We start from the raw sequence: 17,880 nt of genomic DNA, 5'->3' as shown, positions 1-17,880 counted from the left end.
TGTGATATATGTATAGTAGCAGCATTAGTTGATGTTGTATATTTCTACAAAGATACATAACTTGTGTTCTGAGTGATCCAATGTAGTTATAATGTGTTGACAAGCTCTTGCTAATACTTTTCACCATAACCCAGAGACACTTAAAGGGATAGCTCACCCCAAAAATATATATTTTTTCTATCCATTAGTCACCCCATGGAGACTTGAATTCATAGATTATTTTTTTCTTTTTCGCATTCCTAAGCCAATAATTTGATGACCAGCGGACCGGCAGGCAGCGGTTCCGGTAGGAGACACAAAGGAGACTCTTGGTGTCTCCTACCGGAACCGCTGCCGGTCATCAAATTATTGGTTTAGGAATGCGACAAAAAAATAAAAAATCTATTAATTCAAGTCTCCATGTGGTGACTAATTCATAGAAAACTAGAAAAAGTGCTCCTCGGAGCACAGGTCTCCGCCAGGTCAGGTAAGTTATTGTGGCCTCCTGGTGGCGCTATAATAGGCCAATGTGAAAAGGGTGGCATTTCTTCCTCGGCCTAGTGGGAATGTGCGTGCAAATTTTCACGGAAATCGCACGCCGCGTTCATGATTTCATACATTTTGTTCAAAACGGACCAATCCTGCAAACTTTGGAAGTCAACCTTAGTCAATCAGGATGGAATATGAAATATCGGACAGATGCGTCTTGATCACATGACTATAGAGATACTGTGTACCGATTTGTGTGATGTTTGGATAAAATCTGAAGGATTAATATCCAAAAATGTATTTGACATAAGTCGGCCTCCTGGTGGCGCTGTAAAAAGCAGATGTGAAAAATGCAGTGCAGATGTTTTTCCTTGGCCTCTAGGGAGTAGGCGTGCAAAGTTTCACGCAGATCGGTGCAGTTATAGTTAAAAATGCAAATCGGCCTGTTATAGCGCCACCATGAGGCTGTGGCTGATGTGAAAAGTTTTAAGTGCCATTTCTTCCTCGGCCTAGTGGGAATGTGCGTGTGCAATTTTATGCAAATGGCAAGCTGCGTTCATGATTTGAGGCAGTTTGTTCAAAACGGACCAATCCTGCAAACTTTGGATGGTAACCTTAGCCAATGAGGATGGAATATGGGAAATCGGACAGATCAGGGTTGATCACATGACTATAGAGATACTGTGTACCGATTTGCATGAGGTTTGGTTAAAAACTGTAGGAGTAATGGGAAAAAATGGTTTTTGGACAAATCGGCCTCCTGGTGGCGCTATAACAGGCCCATGTGAAAAAGGTAGAGGCAGAGGTTCTGAATTGGCATCCAGGGAGTGTGTGTGCACAGTTTCGCAGCGACCGGGCCAACGGTGCCGGAGATTTGGTGCTAACGGACAGACAGGACACACGGACGGACGGACACACGGACACACGGACGGACGGACGGACAGGGGCGAAAACATACTCTCTCGCCATGCCTTTCGGCCTGGCGGAGACAAAAAGTCATTTTGGGGGTGAACTATCCCTTTTAACACTTTCAGTTCAAATTAAAATTGCAACAACAGCAGATCTTCAAGCTCACAATCTGTCACATTTGACATTTGTAGATTGGCTATTTGTGTGACTTGTGAGACTGTAGTATGACAAAGTAAGTAATAACATCAAGGTTGAAATATGAAGATGCAAGGTTTATGCCCGACAGCAACGACATTGAAGGTGACAGCGTCATTTTGTGTCAGTTTTTGGATTGAAGGCTTCAGATGGGCTCAGACAATGGCTTTTGCCATTAATGAGATCAACACAAACCCCAGTCTACTACCCAATGTGACTCTGGGTTATAGTATCTATGATACCTGTGTCACGCTTGGAGTTACATTCCGTGCAGCAATGTCATTGATCAGTGGGAGAGAGGAGCAGTTTAAACTGGATGAGAGCTGTGTCGGGTCTCCTCCAGTGCTTGGAATTGTGGGTCCTTCTACCTCGACAAGTTCTATTGCCATTTCTAGAATATTAGGTTTGTACAGAGTACCCGTGGTAAGTTTCCGACAAGAATCCCCTTTTGCCACGACCTATATGCTTAATTTTGGTAATTTAGTATAATCTAAAATAGGATAATGCAATGCAATGTTTTTTTGTTTTTGTTTTTAAGAAAACAGCAGAAAATCTAACTTTTTAACACAGACATTTTGAAAAACTGCTACACACTCCATTCACATGCTCTGCTGCAAGTGAATATGTTCTAGGTATTAAATACCTAGAACATATTCACTTGCAGCAGAGTATGTGAATGGAGTGTGTAGCAGGTCTGTGTTAAAAAGTTTGATTTTCTGCCCAGACCTGAGAGTAGGAATCCTACAGTCCTGAGGCAGGCCCATCCCATGGTCAGATGTAATGTAGTTTTTTAAATATATCTCTGCTGTGCGGCAGAAACTAGCTAGCTCCAAAATGTTCATTTTTCAGGAAATGAAAAAAAAGTGGAGTTAGGAGGTTTCGTTCATTATTGATAAGAACAGCTGAATGGACCTCCAAGCTCACAATGAGGTTGGAGGTCAAAAGGGGGTGGAGCCTGGACCGGTGGAGTTAGCTGGTTTAGCAGAAAGTTTGAGGATCCAATGGAGTTAGCTGGTTTTGTCAGAATTGCTTTTTAATGCTTTTCATTGGTTCAATTTTTTTTTTTTACCAACACACAGACGTAAAGGGTGTTCAATAGCACTGATTTATGGAAAAAAATGCAAAAGCGTCAAAATGGAGTTAGCTGGTTTCTGCCGGACAGCAACGAGGAGGGTAAACTATTTGGTGTGATATTCAGGATGTTAAATGTATAATAAAATTGTACAGTAACATTAAACCTTATGTATAAATCACTGTGTTCTGTAGGCCTGCATTTTAAGATTACAACAGTGTTGTAATGTCCCCAGTCTAGTAAGAACCCACACGTAATTCTGAATGGATTTCTGTCATTCAAATGTCTCTGTAATCCTTAACGAGTGATTGTTAATCCCTTGAGTCAGTTCCATTTTCATTGGTTGTCGGCTTTTGGCTGCTTTTTATTTTATTTCATTTTTCCTACAAACTCCCTGCTCAGCTCACATGTTCTGCATGCAGGGTAAATTTGTAAAACTAAATAACTGAATGAATAAATAGTAATAATAACAACAATAATAATAATAATAATAATAAACAAAACATATTTTTATTACAGAACAGGTGTGTTGTGTCTTTTCAGATAAGTTACTATGCTGCTTGCTCCTGTCTGAGTGACGTGGATCAGTTCCCATCGTTCTTTAGAACGATGCCAAGTTTTGACTTCCAGGTGAATTTCTATAGAGTCGACAATAGATGTGTTGGTGTCTAGTAGTTCATGTTCCACACACTTGACAAAATCATTCCTCTGGTGCAGCCATTCTGAACCTGTGAGCCGGGACCCAGGATATTGTATATCCCTAGTCATAAAATCCTATAGGATTCCAACAGAAAAATCCAATTAAAAATCCTAGAAGATTTAGGATTATTATTATTAGAGAAATATATCAGTCATGTATCAGTCATCTCGCCTACTATATAATGACACATCTAGTTAGTAGCCTACAAGCACAAACATTAGCCTACCGCGAGTGAGTTTGATCTATACTTCGCCGTACAGCGGGTCGCATGTCGAAAATAGCCGATCTACAAGCTCGCAACGGGTCGCTTCCACGATGCGTTGTAAGCTTGTAGATCGCTTTTTTCGGCACACGCCCCCATCGTACGACGAAGTATACATTCAGCTGAGCATACAAGCTCTGTGCAAGTCAGGTTACCTCTCTGCAACTTCACAAATTATGTGTGTGTTAAGACCTGAGGCCGATTCAAAAAATGCCTTCTAAATCCTGACCTAAGTTTTCTGAAAAACTTCAAATATTTATTAAAACATTTCAAAAAAGTGATGTTGCTATATACTGTACATAAGCAACAAGAACCCCAAAAGGGGTTCCCGGCTTGAAAGCTATAATTACTGGGGTTCCAGTTTCTAAACGGGTTAAGTGGACAGGTGCGTGGGCTGTGAACGCTTTCGAGGTTTTTGGGCTTAGGCCATATTTCTGGTATAACTCAAGGTGGCAAAGGTTACTTGCAATTTGTGAAAAGAAACAGCTTTTGTGTTTTTTGTCTCCGATGTTTCTTGATGCCAAAGAAAAGATACATGCGCCAGTGTCTAATGGGGGGGGGGAGTAACTTTCCCAGCTGATAATTTAGCTGTGACTCAGGAAGCGTTTATCATACCAAAATATAATCTACAGAACATTTTCAAAAGATTATAAGTAATAACTTTTGCCACCTTGAGCGGTGCCGACTGGTCTGGCCCATGGACTTTTAAGTGGGCCCTGATCCAGAAAAGGTAGGGAACTACTGCTGGAGCTGGACATTCACTGATTTGCCACAATGTGAATAATCTAACCTACCTACCCCTCCATGCTTTATCCACTCAGGTGCGAGCTATGATCCAGATCATGAGGTGGTTTGAGTGGACTTGGGTAGGAGTGTTGTTTAGTGATGATGATGGTGGTCGTGATGCTTCCCTATTATTCCATTCTGACCTGGTCCAGTCTGGTTTGGGTTGTGTGGCTTATTCAGAGGCTCTGCCCTGGGCCAATGACCTGGCTAGACTTCAGAGGATTGTCACTGTGATGAAGACGTCCACAGCGCGCGTGGTCATCGCCTTTGGACATGGCAGCTATATGTATAATGTCATGGAGGAGGTTTGTGTTACGATGCACGCTAATTTAGGGATTCATAATTCGAAGGAATCTAAAATGAGAATGTATGTATAAGTAAAGACTTCCCTTCATATATGAACATAAGTGTGAACAATTCAACTGTTTGTGTGTGTGTGTGTGTGTGTGTGTGTGTGTGTGTGTGTGTGTATGTGCGTGCGTGCGTGCGTGCGTGCGTGTGTGTGTGTGTGTGAGAGAGAGAGAGAAACAGTGGGGGAATTGTTTTTACAAGCTCCCATAGTTATTTTATTTTATTTTAACATGCGCATAATGCTTTATGAGTATGTCAAAATAAATACTATTTTCTTCCTTAATAGTTTATGCAAAGAGCGAGTCTTTTTCTGCCAGTATTTATCTGTGATTGCCATAGCTCTTGTTTGTTTTTTATCAATCAATCAATCAATCAATCAATCAATCAATCAATCAATCAATCAATCAATCAATCAATCAATCAATCAATCAATCAATCATCACCCGGCAGGTGGTAAAGCAGAATGTGACAGGTCTGCAATGGATATTACCTGCCACTTCTGCTTGGTGGGGAGACCCTAATCTCCAGTCTCCCCATTACATGCCGTACCTGAGAGGCACCCTGGGTTTTGCCATTCGTCGTGGAGAGATACCAGGTCTCAAGGACTTCTTGCTAAAAATACATCCTGGCAATGATGCTGACAATAGCCATGAAGATAACATAGTGAGTATTTTGTTACATTTTGTATTTAAGCTGCAATTTCTGAATTACATTTGTTATTTTATTCATGCTTAAGTCTTCATTGTGTTTCTTCAGGTGAGGCAATTCTGGGAGCACACATTTCGGTGTAAATTTGCACCCCTTCCATCAGATTGGGTGGATGCTGGCGGAGTGGTGTGTACTGGACGAGAGGACCTTGGGACAGTAGAAACTACACTTTTGGATGTGTTTCGCCTCAGGGCAGACTATAATGTGTACAAGGCTGTGTATGCCCTGGCCCATGCTCTCCATGACATGTTGCAATGTGTGCCAGGAAGAGGGCCTTTCACTGGGCACAGCTGTGCCAGTTTGCAGACAATACAGCCATGGCAGGTGGGATATTAATTCACAGTTTATCTGTTAATGTTTGTTGTTACATTTAGAATAATAATGAAATTTTAATTATAACATTGGTGAGAAACCAGGAAAAAAATGAAATAGTAGTAGGATTGTTTGTGTATCATCAGATTGCCAGCTCAGTGTCGTGTAGCCATACCCTCGTCTCTGGTCCTACATCGAAGAGGACGATTTCTAAAGTTAGTCTGTATAGGGTCACGCAGTAAATATATGTTCTTCAGAAGGTGGTTTGTGTAGAGGGGAGGTGGTAATTATATGTTCGATATTATGCTCAGAATCACCACTTCTTCATAGATGATTTGACTTTTGACACCATCTCCGGGGTCCCAGATGTAGCAATGGATACGTGTAGGCCCTGCCATCTCGGACTTCTGCTTCCAAGATGCCACCAGACATACGTTAACAGACAGGTCCTCACGGATGGAATGGAGAATTTCTTATGCCGACTTATAGGGATACAATACAGTCGGAATAGTTATTTAACATCTATAACAATGATTACTATCGGACTATAGAGATATTTAACACTTATTTTAACTTTCAGCACTTTCAATGTCCTTTGATGACTGTAAAATCCAATGCGGGATGCACACTGTCTGCCACAGACAGGGCAAGTGAAAACCTGTTCCGGTGGGGCAGGTGCAGACTTGGCGAACTTCCATCTTTGACTTCTTGCCAAGCGATGTTTCATTCTGTCTTCCTCTGCCAGTTGAACTCCTTGTTGGCAGATTCCACACCAGGAGGAGCCATAGGGTGGTCTTCAGTTGGTGCTTCAGCCTATTTTTCTGTCCCCCTGCGGAGCGTTGGCCTAGGTGGAGTTGGCCATACAAGTTCTTACGAGGCAGGCGACTGGCTGGCATTCTTATGACATGTCCAAGCCATTTTAGTTGGTGATGCATGAGGGTGGCCTCTATGCTCCTGGAGCTGGCTCTCTGAAGGACTTCTGAGTGCCGTATACGGTCTCACCAGGTCACTTTTAAGATGCGTTGGCGGCATTTGATGTGGAACGCCTCAAGCATTTTCAGATGGTGGTCCATGGCTCACAGCCGTATAGAAGGGTCGAAATGCATATTGCCCTGTAGACTGGTATTTTTGTGTGTAGGTTGAGGTTGGTGTTGCTGAAGACCCTTTTCCTCAGCCGTCCGAGGGAGGATGAGGCCTGCTTGATCCTGTTTTGGATGTCCTTGTCGATACTGCAGTCTTCTGACATGCTTCTTAGGCTTCCTCTGTAGGCTTTATGCATGTTATTGAGGAGTGGTGATGTGTGTGGAATTCTCATCGAACCAGTCCTTATGTTTTGTTCTGCTGTAGCCAATAGATTGCGCTGCTGCTTCATAGATTGAAGCTCTTAGGGCGGACCACTTGTCATTAGTCTCCCCCTCCATGCCCAGGAGAGACTCAATGTTCTCCAGCTGTTTTGCTTGGAAGGTGTTGCGTGCCTCTATTTCTCGCAGCCGGGCGCAGTGCAGCCTTCTCTTGGTGGTCTTGCTGAGGAGTACTGCTGGTCAGATCCTCAGCTTGAGCATTGGCCATGATCAACCGATGGTCCATCCAGCACTCCGCCCCTCTCATAGCTTGAGTGATGTGAACATTTCTCAGGTCCATGCCTCTGACAATGATGTAATCTAGAAGGTGCCAGTGCTTGGATCGAGGATGCATCCAGGAGGTTTTGTATTTATTTTTCTGAAATATGGTGTTGGTGATGGTGAGATTATGTTCAACACAGAGACTTAGGAGTCTTAGCTCATGTGCTTTGGAATGGCCAATGCCATGTTTTCCAATCACGCCTTTCCAGATGTCACTATTATTCCCCACTCTTGCATTAAAGTCACTCAATAACATGACTTTGTCGCTTTTGGGGACTTTGTAGAGAGCCTCATCCAATGCCTCATAAAAGTGATTTCACGTCTTCTTCTTATGTCAGAGTGGGTGCATAGACACTGAAGAGGGTGGCGTGTTGCTTTCCAGCAAGGGGAATGCAGATGGACATAAGCCTTTCATTTATGCCAGTTGGTGTCTCTGTGAGACTTGGCAGAAGGTTGTTTTTGATGGCCAGGCCTACGCCATGCAGGTGCTGTCCTCCTATGGGCTAACCTTTCCAAAATAAGGTGTCACTCCTTGAGTGACCCGGGTGAAGGTTGATGTTGTAGTGCTTAAGCTTTGTTGCGATCAGTGCCGTTCTTTGATCGGGCCTGTTGGTGTTTTGGCTAAAGTCCAAGAGGGTCCTGATGTTCCAAATTGCAAGTCGTAGGGATATGTTTATTTGTTTTGCAGTGTTTTCGACTGCTAGCGGTTTAACCTGATAGGCGCGGTAACCTATCCAGGAAAGTCTGTATCCGATGGCAAGGGGAAACCCAGGACGACCGACACCTCCTCACAGCTGCAGGATGCTGCCGGAACTCAAGTCTGTCGGAGGGACGCCTATGGTGCACCTACCAGCACCAGCTTTTGTCGCAGGGTGTGCTTCCCTAGCCTTTTGTCCTCCCAGACTAACCCACAAGGCAGCGGGGCAGTGGTTGGCTGATGCCAGGGCGTGTCCACACTGTGGGCCTGCACATCACACCTCTGGGGAATTGTCAGTGTAGATTATATTGTATGCAGTAGGATTTTAAATGGTCTTGCTCTTCATGATTTTGCTCACCACCATTTCTAGCTTGTATATTACCTGGAAAAGGTCAACTTCTCCACATCATTTGGTGATCGTGTCTCATTTGATGAGAATGGTGATCCTTTACCAATCTATGATGTCATGAACTGGGCGTGGCTCCGGGATGGAAGCACAAAGATTCACAATGTAGGTGTGGTCAAGAAGTCAGTCTCTGGAGATGAAGAATTCACCCTTGATGAAGACAAAATCTACTGGAACTTTGAATCCAAAAAGGTTTCTAGCTTTCTAAAATAACTAATGTTGAGCATATGATATGAATGTTATTCAGTTTAGACTGACATTGATGATTGTTACTTTCCTCTCCAGCCTCCTCGGTCAGTGTGCAGTGAGAGCTGTTCTCCTGGAACCCGTGTGGCCAGAAGGAAAGGAGAACCTGTTTGCTGCTTTGACTGCATTGCTTGTTCAGGGGGAGAGATCAGCAATAAGACTGGTTGGTTTACATTACTAGTCCATTCAGAGGGTTGTTCTCATCCAAACTACGAGCAGACTAGAGCCTTGGGACTGCAACTATCACTACAGATCCACAGCCTGTGCCAAAAAATATATAGTCTTACATTTGAAATAAATACGTAAATAAATAAGCAAGCAAGCAAGCTTAAACAAGCTTACATTAGCTCAAATTGGCTTAATTAATCTTGAACTGTAACGGTGTACTGTATAACTGTATAAAAGGCATTGTCCGGCGATTATGGTGGTTAAGTTACTGTAGGAGCAGTGAAGCGCATTGGACATGCTGGCCGTTCATAGGTACTGCAGCTTATTATTACGCCCAGGGCACCGAGACATGAACGAGCGAAAACTGTTTCGACCAATGGGCTCGACTCACGAGCTTGCGCACAAGCTTCTACACAGGCTTGCACATGGAGGTGACGCAAAACACGTCAGCTCCATGACGCAAAACGTGTCACAGAGGCCCAAAAATAGGCCCCGCTCGTCACATTTCCCAACCTGGAAAAAGGGGTGAAAAGGGAGTACGTGTTGGGTGAGCAACTCCATACAAGTGGATGGGTGGGGATTTCCTGTGCCCTCTCTATATATTTTTTGTTGCTGACATAATTGATGCCACCGTTTCGTATTTAAAGCTGTTGTGCTTTATTCACCACACACATACGGTACATATTGGTGCACCCGTCTATATAAGCTACATGTAGCCTGCTGCTTGCTATAAACTCTGAGCCAGGTCTCTCTCTCTTTCCGCTGGCATTTTCTCTGGTGTGTGTGTGTGTGTGTGTGTGTGTGTGTGTGTGTGTGTGTGCGTGTGTGTGTGTGTGTGTGTGTGTGTGTGTGTGTGTGTGTGTGTGTGCGTGTGCGTGTGTTGAGCCTAGGTACAGCATGCTATAAAGTGGAGAGCACAATTAGCCAATTGGAAACACTTGCTGCTCAGTTAGCCCTGGCACTGCTCCTGTGAGTCACTCCCCCTGTCTCCACCTCACAGCAGTCTTAATTGAGAGGGAAATGCAATACACAGTTTAAATTTGGGCCAAGTGACTTGGCTTCCTCACTTCCTGCATAATGCTAAAAGTCAATGCCCATGTGCAAGTTCAGATCGAATGGTCAACTCACTGAGGAGATAAATGGTTGAAGACAGACAGACAGACAGACAGACAGACAGACAGACAGACAGAAGGACCTAGGTTTCCACATTTATAGTTGGAAAGGATAATGTGATATAGTAGAATTATAGTAGGATAGTAGGATGAAACTAAGTAGAGCCCCTTTCTCATATGAACTCTGGAAAATGTCCGGGGAATCGGGTTGGACATTGTCCGGTGTTGGCCTTTAATTCACACATGTAGCATCATGCAGCAGGAGAATGTCAGTTTCAGATGCGTTCACATTGACAGTAACTGGAGATAGGTTTGATCAGGCGAGGGGTGGTGTCTCTGTAAATGCACAAGTTAGCTACTCTCACGTGAGGATTTCTGCATTTACTTCCACTATTGACAGAATGACGTGAAAATATAATGTATAATATTATGCTCAGGAATTGAAGTGCTTGATATGCAATCTCCCACTGACATACCCATGCTGTACAACAACGTGACTAAAGCCATTATTGAATTTGTGCAAGTGTATTTCACATGCTCAAATATTTATAATATGGATGCTCAGGGGGATATAGGAATACAGTACAAAACAAAAACGAGCACACTCAGTCTGTATAATGCAGTTTGCCGGGGGCACGGCTCACGAAGATTCACAATAAGAAAATAATAGCCAGCACTGTATAGGAATACAGACAGAGGACACATTTTATTCATTAATATAGACATGAAGAGTGTTCTGTGGTCAATAGTGAGATAAAATATAAACATAAAAACCCCCCCAAAAAACAGCCGTCCTCCGAGTGAGTCTGGTCTGTTTGCACATGGACCGTCTGAAATAATTACATTGTATCTTGATAAATTCTTAAGACAGGAAAAAGCCAAGTTTGTGATGTCCCAGAATTTTGAATCGTTTAATATTTCCAACTCAAACGCCATCAAAAAATTGCCGAATCAATGAACTGTTTTTAGTGATCTCTGTCCAAACACATAGGGGAGGCTCCTCTATAGTCGACAAGGGAGTTGACAGCGTCCGTTGCATATCAGCTCCTACTGAGTCGGACAGCTGCGTACATACATACAGCCCTAGACCTTTAAAGTCTGGAAAACTTCCATGTTACAGTGAATGTGTGAAAGTCACTCTGGTTAGCTGTACTGTACGATAATACTTCACTTGTCTGTCCCTTTGACCTTGCTGTCTTTGTTAGACTCTGCAGAGTGCACCAGTTGTCCAGAGGACTTCTGGTCCAATCCCCAGCGTGATCTGTGTGTCCCTAAGAGCGTGGAGTTCCTCTCCTACCATGAGCCCCTTGGTATCTCCTTGACAACCATCTCATTGCTAGGCACACTTATCTGTGCCATTGTCCTGGGAGTCTTCATCTATCATAGAGACACACCCATGGTACGCGCCAACAACTCAGAACTCAGCTTCCAACTTTTGCTGTCACTCAAACTATGTTTCTTGTGCTCACTTTTGTTCATTGGCCGTCCCAGACTCTGGACTTGTCAGCTGAGGCATGCAGCATTTGGGATCAGCTTTGTGCTGTGTGTCTCGTGTATCCTGGTAAAGACTATGGTGGTGTTGGCTGTGTTCAAGGCCTCCAAGCCTGGGGCTGCAGACATTCTGAAGTGGTTTGGTGCTATGCAGCAGAGAGGAACAGTTCTGGCTCTCACTTCCATACAGGCAACAATCTGCACAGCCTGGCTTGTGTCTGCCTCACCAACTCCTCACAAAAACACACAATACCACAGTGATAAGATAGTTTATGAGTGTGATGTGGGATCAACAGTGGGTTTTGCCGTGTTACTAGGTTATATTGGTTTACTGGCACTCCTCAGCTTCGTCCTAGCATTCATGGCAAGGAATCTCCCAGACAACTTCAATGAAGCCAAGTTTATCACTTTCAGCATGTTGATTTTCTGTGCCGTGTGGATAGCCTTCATCCCAGCATATATCAGTTCTCCAGGCAAATATGCAGATGTAGTGGAAGTATTTGCTATTTTAGCATCCAGTTTTGGCCTTTTGGTGGCACTGTTTGGACCAAAGTGTTATATAATGCTTTTGAAACCTGAGAGAAACACTAAGAAGTCCATCATGGGTCGCGGTGCCACCAAGACGTAGAGTCAGAAATTCTATGATATGTTCTGTGTAATTTATTACAATAAGTTATGTGGATTTGATTACTGATCACCTTGTTAGTAATACTACTTTCTACCAGTCCAGATCAAACCATCCAGTCAGAGATGTATCCATCATAAATAAAGTGGGTGAAAAGTTGAAAAGACTAAGTTTGGTCATTTCAGACATACAAAACAAGACAAAATAGCACTTCCTGATTCTCCGTGGGTCAAAGTACTACAGGTATGTAAGAGGCAAATTATGTATACTAGGTTTAATATAATGCTTTTCAAATCTGAAAGAAACACTAAGAAGTCCATATGGGTCGCAGTGCACCAAGACATCACCAAGAAGCAGAAATTCCATGATAATACATTTTGTGTGTGGATTTATTTGATTGCTGATCACCTTTTTAGTAGATTATGTTTTGAATCAGATTAAATCATAATAATACATACAATACATCATAATAATCACATGACTACAGAGGTACTGTGTACCGATTTGTGTGATTTTTGGACTAAATCTGTAGGAGTAATATAAAAAATCGGCCTCATGGTGGCGCTATAACCCATGTGAAAAGTTTGGGGCAGAGGTTCTGAATTGGCATCCAGGGAGTGTGTGTGTGCAGTTTCGTAGCGACTGGGCCAACGGTGCCAGAGATTAGCTGCTCGCAGACAGACGAACTCACGGACGGACGGACAGGGTGCAAAACATAATCTCGGCCATGCCTTTCGGCCTGGTGGAGACAATAAATAAATAATACAAGACATGCAAACAAATATTATCTAAAACACTAATATGTCCCGGTTTTCAACATTCACTACAACATTGTCCATAACAATAGTTGTTTCGGTGGTTGCATAGACATTTATCATGTTCTTTTCATGTAAACATGCTCACCTAACCAATCAGAAAACATCAACAAATGCATATTGTGTCTGAATTCAACGCTGAGGCTGATGTTTGTCAATCAGTCGTCGCCTGTAGGCCTATGTAACACCCTATGGTGCATATAAGCATTGATTTAAGGGTCCCGATTTGAGGGGCTGAATATATGGTCACCCTAAAGTAGAGTCAAATTATGTATAGGTTTGAAATTGCCTAATAAACCCCTTTGCTGCTCTCTGTGATATTTTCACTTTCATTTGGGCCTAAATTGGGCCCCTCATCCGCAACCAGTGGTGGACAGTAACTAAGTGCATTATTTGAGTACTGTTCTTAAAGGAATAGTTCACCCAAGAAATGACTTTATTTCTATCGTTTACATACCCAGTGGTGTCTCAAACTAAAACTCAGCGTTAGTCAGAGACACCACCAGGTACTGTAGGTAAACGATAGAAATAAAGTTTTTTTTTTTTTCTTGGGTGAACTATTCCTCAAATTGAAATATTGTACTTTTGACTCCATTAAACTTACAAAACATATACAATTAATTAAGCCGTATTTCATAGTGAAAATAGCAGATCTACAAGCAAACAACGCCAGAGCCACTGAGTTACTGAGAGTTGAGTCAATGAGGGGTCAGAAACATTACAGGTCACATTGTTACCGTCATGTGGTTCATGTAGCTCTAAATATAAATCCATTATTTTCTTTGGGAACAGCACTATCAATGCCGTTTTAAAGGGTTTATGTCATGAAATCTCATTATTTTTTTTTGTCAAGTCAAAAGTCCATTAATTCACTTCACATCTGTCTCCTTGTAGACTCCTATCGTTCCCGTTCCATTCCACTCGGACAATAGTGATCCACATAAATATCAAATTGTCGGAAAGGCCCCGGCCGTTCTGGGAGGCTTAAGAATGGATCTTTGAACCGCTCACACTAGAATGTATTGAGCTCTTCTTTATGCACCTACAGTATTGATGTTATCTTTACTCTGGACTTTGAGCTTCCTTATTAGACTTATGCTTATCATCAGTGGTTTTGGTCGCTACACACGACACCATGGCGTTCCACTGGTCATTTTTCACCCCCCTAGATTCACGAGCCAAGTACCCAAATTGTTACTTTGCATAACAGGTTTACCGATGGTGGTGAGTGTGCATGTGACGTCTGTGACGAATACACACACACACACACACACACACACACACACACACACACACACACACACACACACACACACACACACACACTCTCACACACACACACACACGCAACATATTGAGGTATTCTTGGTTGAGGTCATGTGATCAGTGACATACGAAAGGTGTACTTATGGCTGAGGCCAAAAGTACACCTTGCGTATGACACTGATCACATGGCTGGCCATGTGATCATGTGTACTTTTGGCTGAGGCCAACCTTGCGTATGTCACTGATCACATGAACTCAATCAATTATCCAGTTCTAGGCAACATAGAAGGGGGCGGGGGGACTTTTTTCTTATTTCCACACAACAGCTAAGGTGTATTAAAGACATATTTCAACGTTGAAAATTAGTGGTATTCCCCTATAGACAGGGATTAACAGGACACAGGTGAACTCAACAGACAATCAACTGAGGCCAAAAGTACACCTTGCGTACTTTTGGCTGAGGCCAAAAGTACACCTTGCGTATGTCACTGATCACATGACCTCAATCAATTATCCAGTTCTAGGCAACATATTGAGGTATTCTTGATTCAGGTCATGTGATCAGTGACATATGCAAGATGTACTTTTGGCTGAGGCCAAAAGTACACCTTGCGTATGTCACTGATCACATGACCTCAATCAATTATCCAGTTCTAGGCAACATATTGAGGTATTCTTGATTCAGGTCATGTGATCAGTGACATATGCAAGATGTACTTTTGGCTGAGGCCAAAAGTACATCTTGCATATGACACTGATCACATGGCTGAGGTAGGGTTGCCACCCGTCCCGTAAAATACGGAATCGTCCCGTAATTGGAAATTAACACACACACACACACACACACACACACACACACACACACACACACACACACACACACACACACCAAGGATATCACAAGATCAAGATCACTCGCAATATAAGCCTTACACATCACATAGTAATATACGTAAGACAGACAATGCTGGGCTTTCTCTCTGCCATTACCTGTGACATCGAAAGAAAGGCTTCTGTCAGAAAACTCTTGCTCCGCCCCTTTTGGGGGAGAGAGTAGGAAAATGAGTTAGTAGGCTAACGTCTGTTTGGATTTCAGTCAGCTTTTACTTTTCTGGTCTAAAACATCACAAGTAGTCAAAGGTAAGAGAATCTCTTGTGAAATGTCTCAATCTTCAGTCAAACGTGTCCGTGAGACATATTTTTATTTTGAAAATAATAATGATAATAATAATAAAATATAGCCTGTATATGTTTTTACTTATAATGTAAATGTAATTTATACATTATATATATTATATTATATATTATTAAGTAGCAAAAACAGATCATCTGTTGAGAACGAGCTGTTTTCTACCAAGACAGAGGAGTGAAAGTGGGAGAGAAAGTGTTTCAAAGTGTCCAATAATAACAATAACAAGTATAATAACATTCCACAGCCATATTCCATGGTAACCCTCGATCCAAAGCCTGCGTCTGATATCACCATCTGATATCACCATGGGAGGGCACATTGGCACATTACGAGGTAATTGGCACATTACGAGTCCATTAGTTTACGTTTAGGGCTAGTCATTTGTGTTTCTGGTAAAATTAATGACCAGTTATTTAGTTTTTCCTTGACAAAAATGCAATTGTGATAAAAAAATGTCCATCACCAGCTGGCATCACTGCACACGTTCCAACAAGCTAAACTCGAGAGCTGTTTCAATTGAAATGGGTGAAACATAGAGCCGCCACTGGCAACATGGTAAAATAACTGCAGTTAACTGTTTTGTGATAAGTATGTGAAAACAGACCACAGGAGTCCTTTCTAGTCTACAACAGGGGTGGGCAAACTTTTTGGGCAGGAGCTCTACTTTTTTTCACAAGACTGGTGAGATATGCATTCGTCAGTCAGTGACAATCACCACCGTTTTACATTTTATTATAGGCTGCTAATTCAAATAATGTAAAGAGAATAAGTCAATAGTTTAATATTTAATTAAAACTATTGGCTCTTTTTCTCTCATAACCTATTCTGCCTGCTGTTGAGAGAATGTTCAATGAAGGCCTTACGTTAAAGCATTCACCATAATGTGCCTGCCTTTTTTCCCTTTTTTGAGCTGGATCCCTGAACGGACCTGTCGGGCCCAGAACAAATGCAAATCAGAACAAAAATGACTGATTTCACAATGTATCATAGCCTATTTCCCCCAACATTTGAATTCCACCTATCTTGCTCAAAGTTCCACCTTTGGGGGTTAAATATAATTAGATAAAAAATGTCGGTCCGTCTGTGAACAGCTAATATCCGTCACCGCTTGATCGCAGCGAAACTGTGCACACACACTCCCTGGATGCCAATTCAGAACCTCTGCCCCAAATTTTTCACATGAGCCTGTTATAGCGCCACCAGGAGGCCGCTTTTTGCAAAAACTTTTTTTTTTAAAGTACTCCTACAGATTTTGTCCGAACGTCACGCAAATCGGTACACAGTATCTCTATAGTCATTGAACGAAACAGGTCTTTCAGATTTTTCATATTCCATCTTGATTGGCTGAGAATGGCTTCTAAAGTTTGCAGGAGTGCTCCGTTTTGAACAAAATGCCTCAAATCATGAACACAGCGTGCAATTTCCGCAACCTCATGGTGGCGCCGTAACAGGCCGATTCGTGTTTTTACCTATAACTGCACCGATCTGTGTAAAACTTTGTATGTGCACTCCCTAGAGGCCAAGGAAAAACCTTTTCCCTGCATTTTTTTCACATCTGCTTTTTATAGCACACATTTTTGGATATTACTCCTTCAGATTTTATCCAAATTTCACGCAAATTGGTAGACAATATGATCTCTATAGTCATGTGATCAAGAAGGATCTGTTAGATTTTTCATATTCCATCCTGATTGGCTTCATCTAAAGTTTGCAGCAATGGCCCGTTTTGAACAAAATGCTGCAAATCATGAACGCAGCGCCCGATTGCGGTGAAACTTTGCACGCACATTTACACTACGTTGAGGAACAAATGCCACCCTTTTAACATTGCATATAGCGCCACCAGGATGCAGAATTTTGCAAAGAATATATGTTTTAATATTACTCCTGCTAATGTTGTCCAAACATCACGCAAATCGGTACACATGATCTCTTTTGGTCTGGTGATCAAGATGGATCCTTCCGAGATTTTGTGTGTGTGTGTGTGTGTGTGTGTGTGTGTGTGTGTGTGTGTGTGTGTGTGTGTGTGTGTGTGTGTGTGTGTGTGTGTGTCACTCAGTGAATTATGTTTTTACTGTCTTGTTTTCTCAGACACTGACGCAGCACCCAGAGAACTCTCTCCACGTGACATTGAACAGGCGGTCATTGAACGGGCAGACATGAGAGAACATGACCTACAGAGTGACCTGAGTGACCTACAGGACCGAGCGGATCAACTGGCAGCAAAGGGGAGAGCATTTAAAAAGACAACGATTGTTGACACAGAAAGAAAGAATGATGACAGCAACATTAACAAATAACACAATCGAACAGATGTGCCTCTTGTGGTGGTGGTGGTTGTGGTGCCGGTGGCAGCTATAGGGCATAATATAGAGTATTTCTACAAATAACCACAATTATTTGACAGCTTTAGTTACTCTAATCATTAGAGTATATATGGTCATGGATGCATTTTTGTCATTTGAACAGAATATCTG

The 17,880-nt window shown here is 42.4% G+C and overlaps 1 protein-coding gene across 1 annotated transcript; it reads left to right on the top strand.

Moving 5' to 3' along the window:
- Window positions 1–1,734: 1,734 nt before the first annotated feature.
- Window positions 1,735–12,133, top strand: LOC308105840 (extracellular calcium-sensing receptor-like; the record flags this gene model as incomplete). Its single annotated transcript, XM_080456764.1, has 7 exons — window positions 1,735–1,926; window positions 3,188–3,274; window positions 4,428–4,701; window positions 5,555–5,775; window positions 8,453–8,680; window positions 8,774–8,897; window positions 11,220–12,133. The coding sequence occupies 7 exons, from the start codon at window positions 1,735–1,737 to the stop codon at window positions 12,131–12,133; spliced, it is 2,040 nt and encodes a 679-aa protein (XP_080312890.1).
- Window positions 12,134–17,880: the final 5,747 nt, after the last annotated feature.

Source organism: Gymnoscopelus braueri (assembly GCF_963280865.1).
Source record: "Gymnoscopelus braueri genome assembly, chromosome: 18".
Lineage (NCBI taxonomy): Eukaryota > Metazoa > Chordata > Actinopteri > Myctophiformes > Myctophidae > Gymnoscopelus > Gymnoscopelus braueri.
Note: the sequence above shows the minus strand (reverse complement) of the source record. Positions and strands in the feature narration are given on the sequence as shown.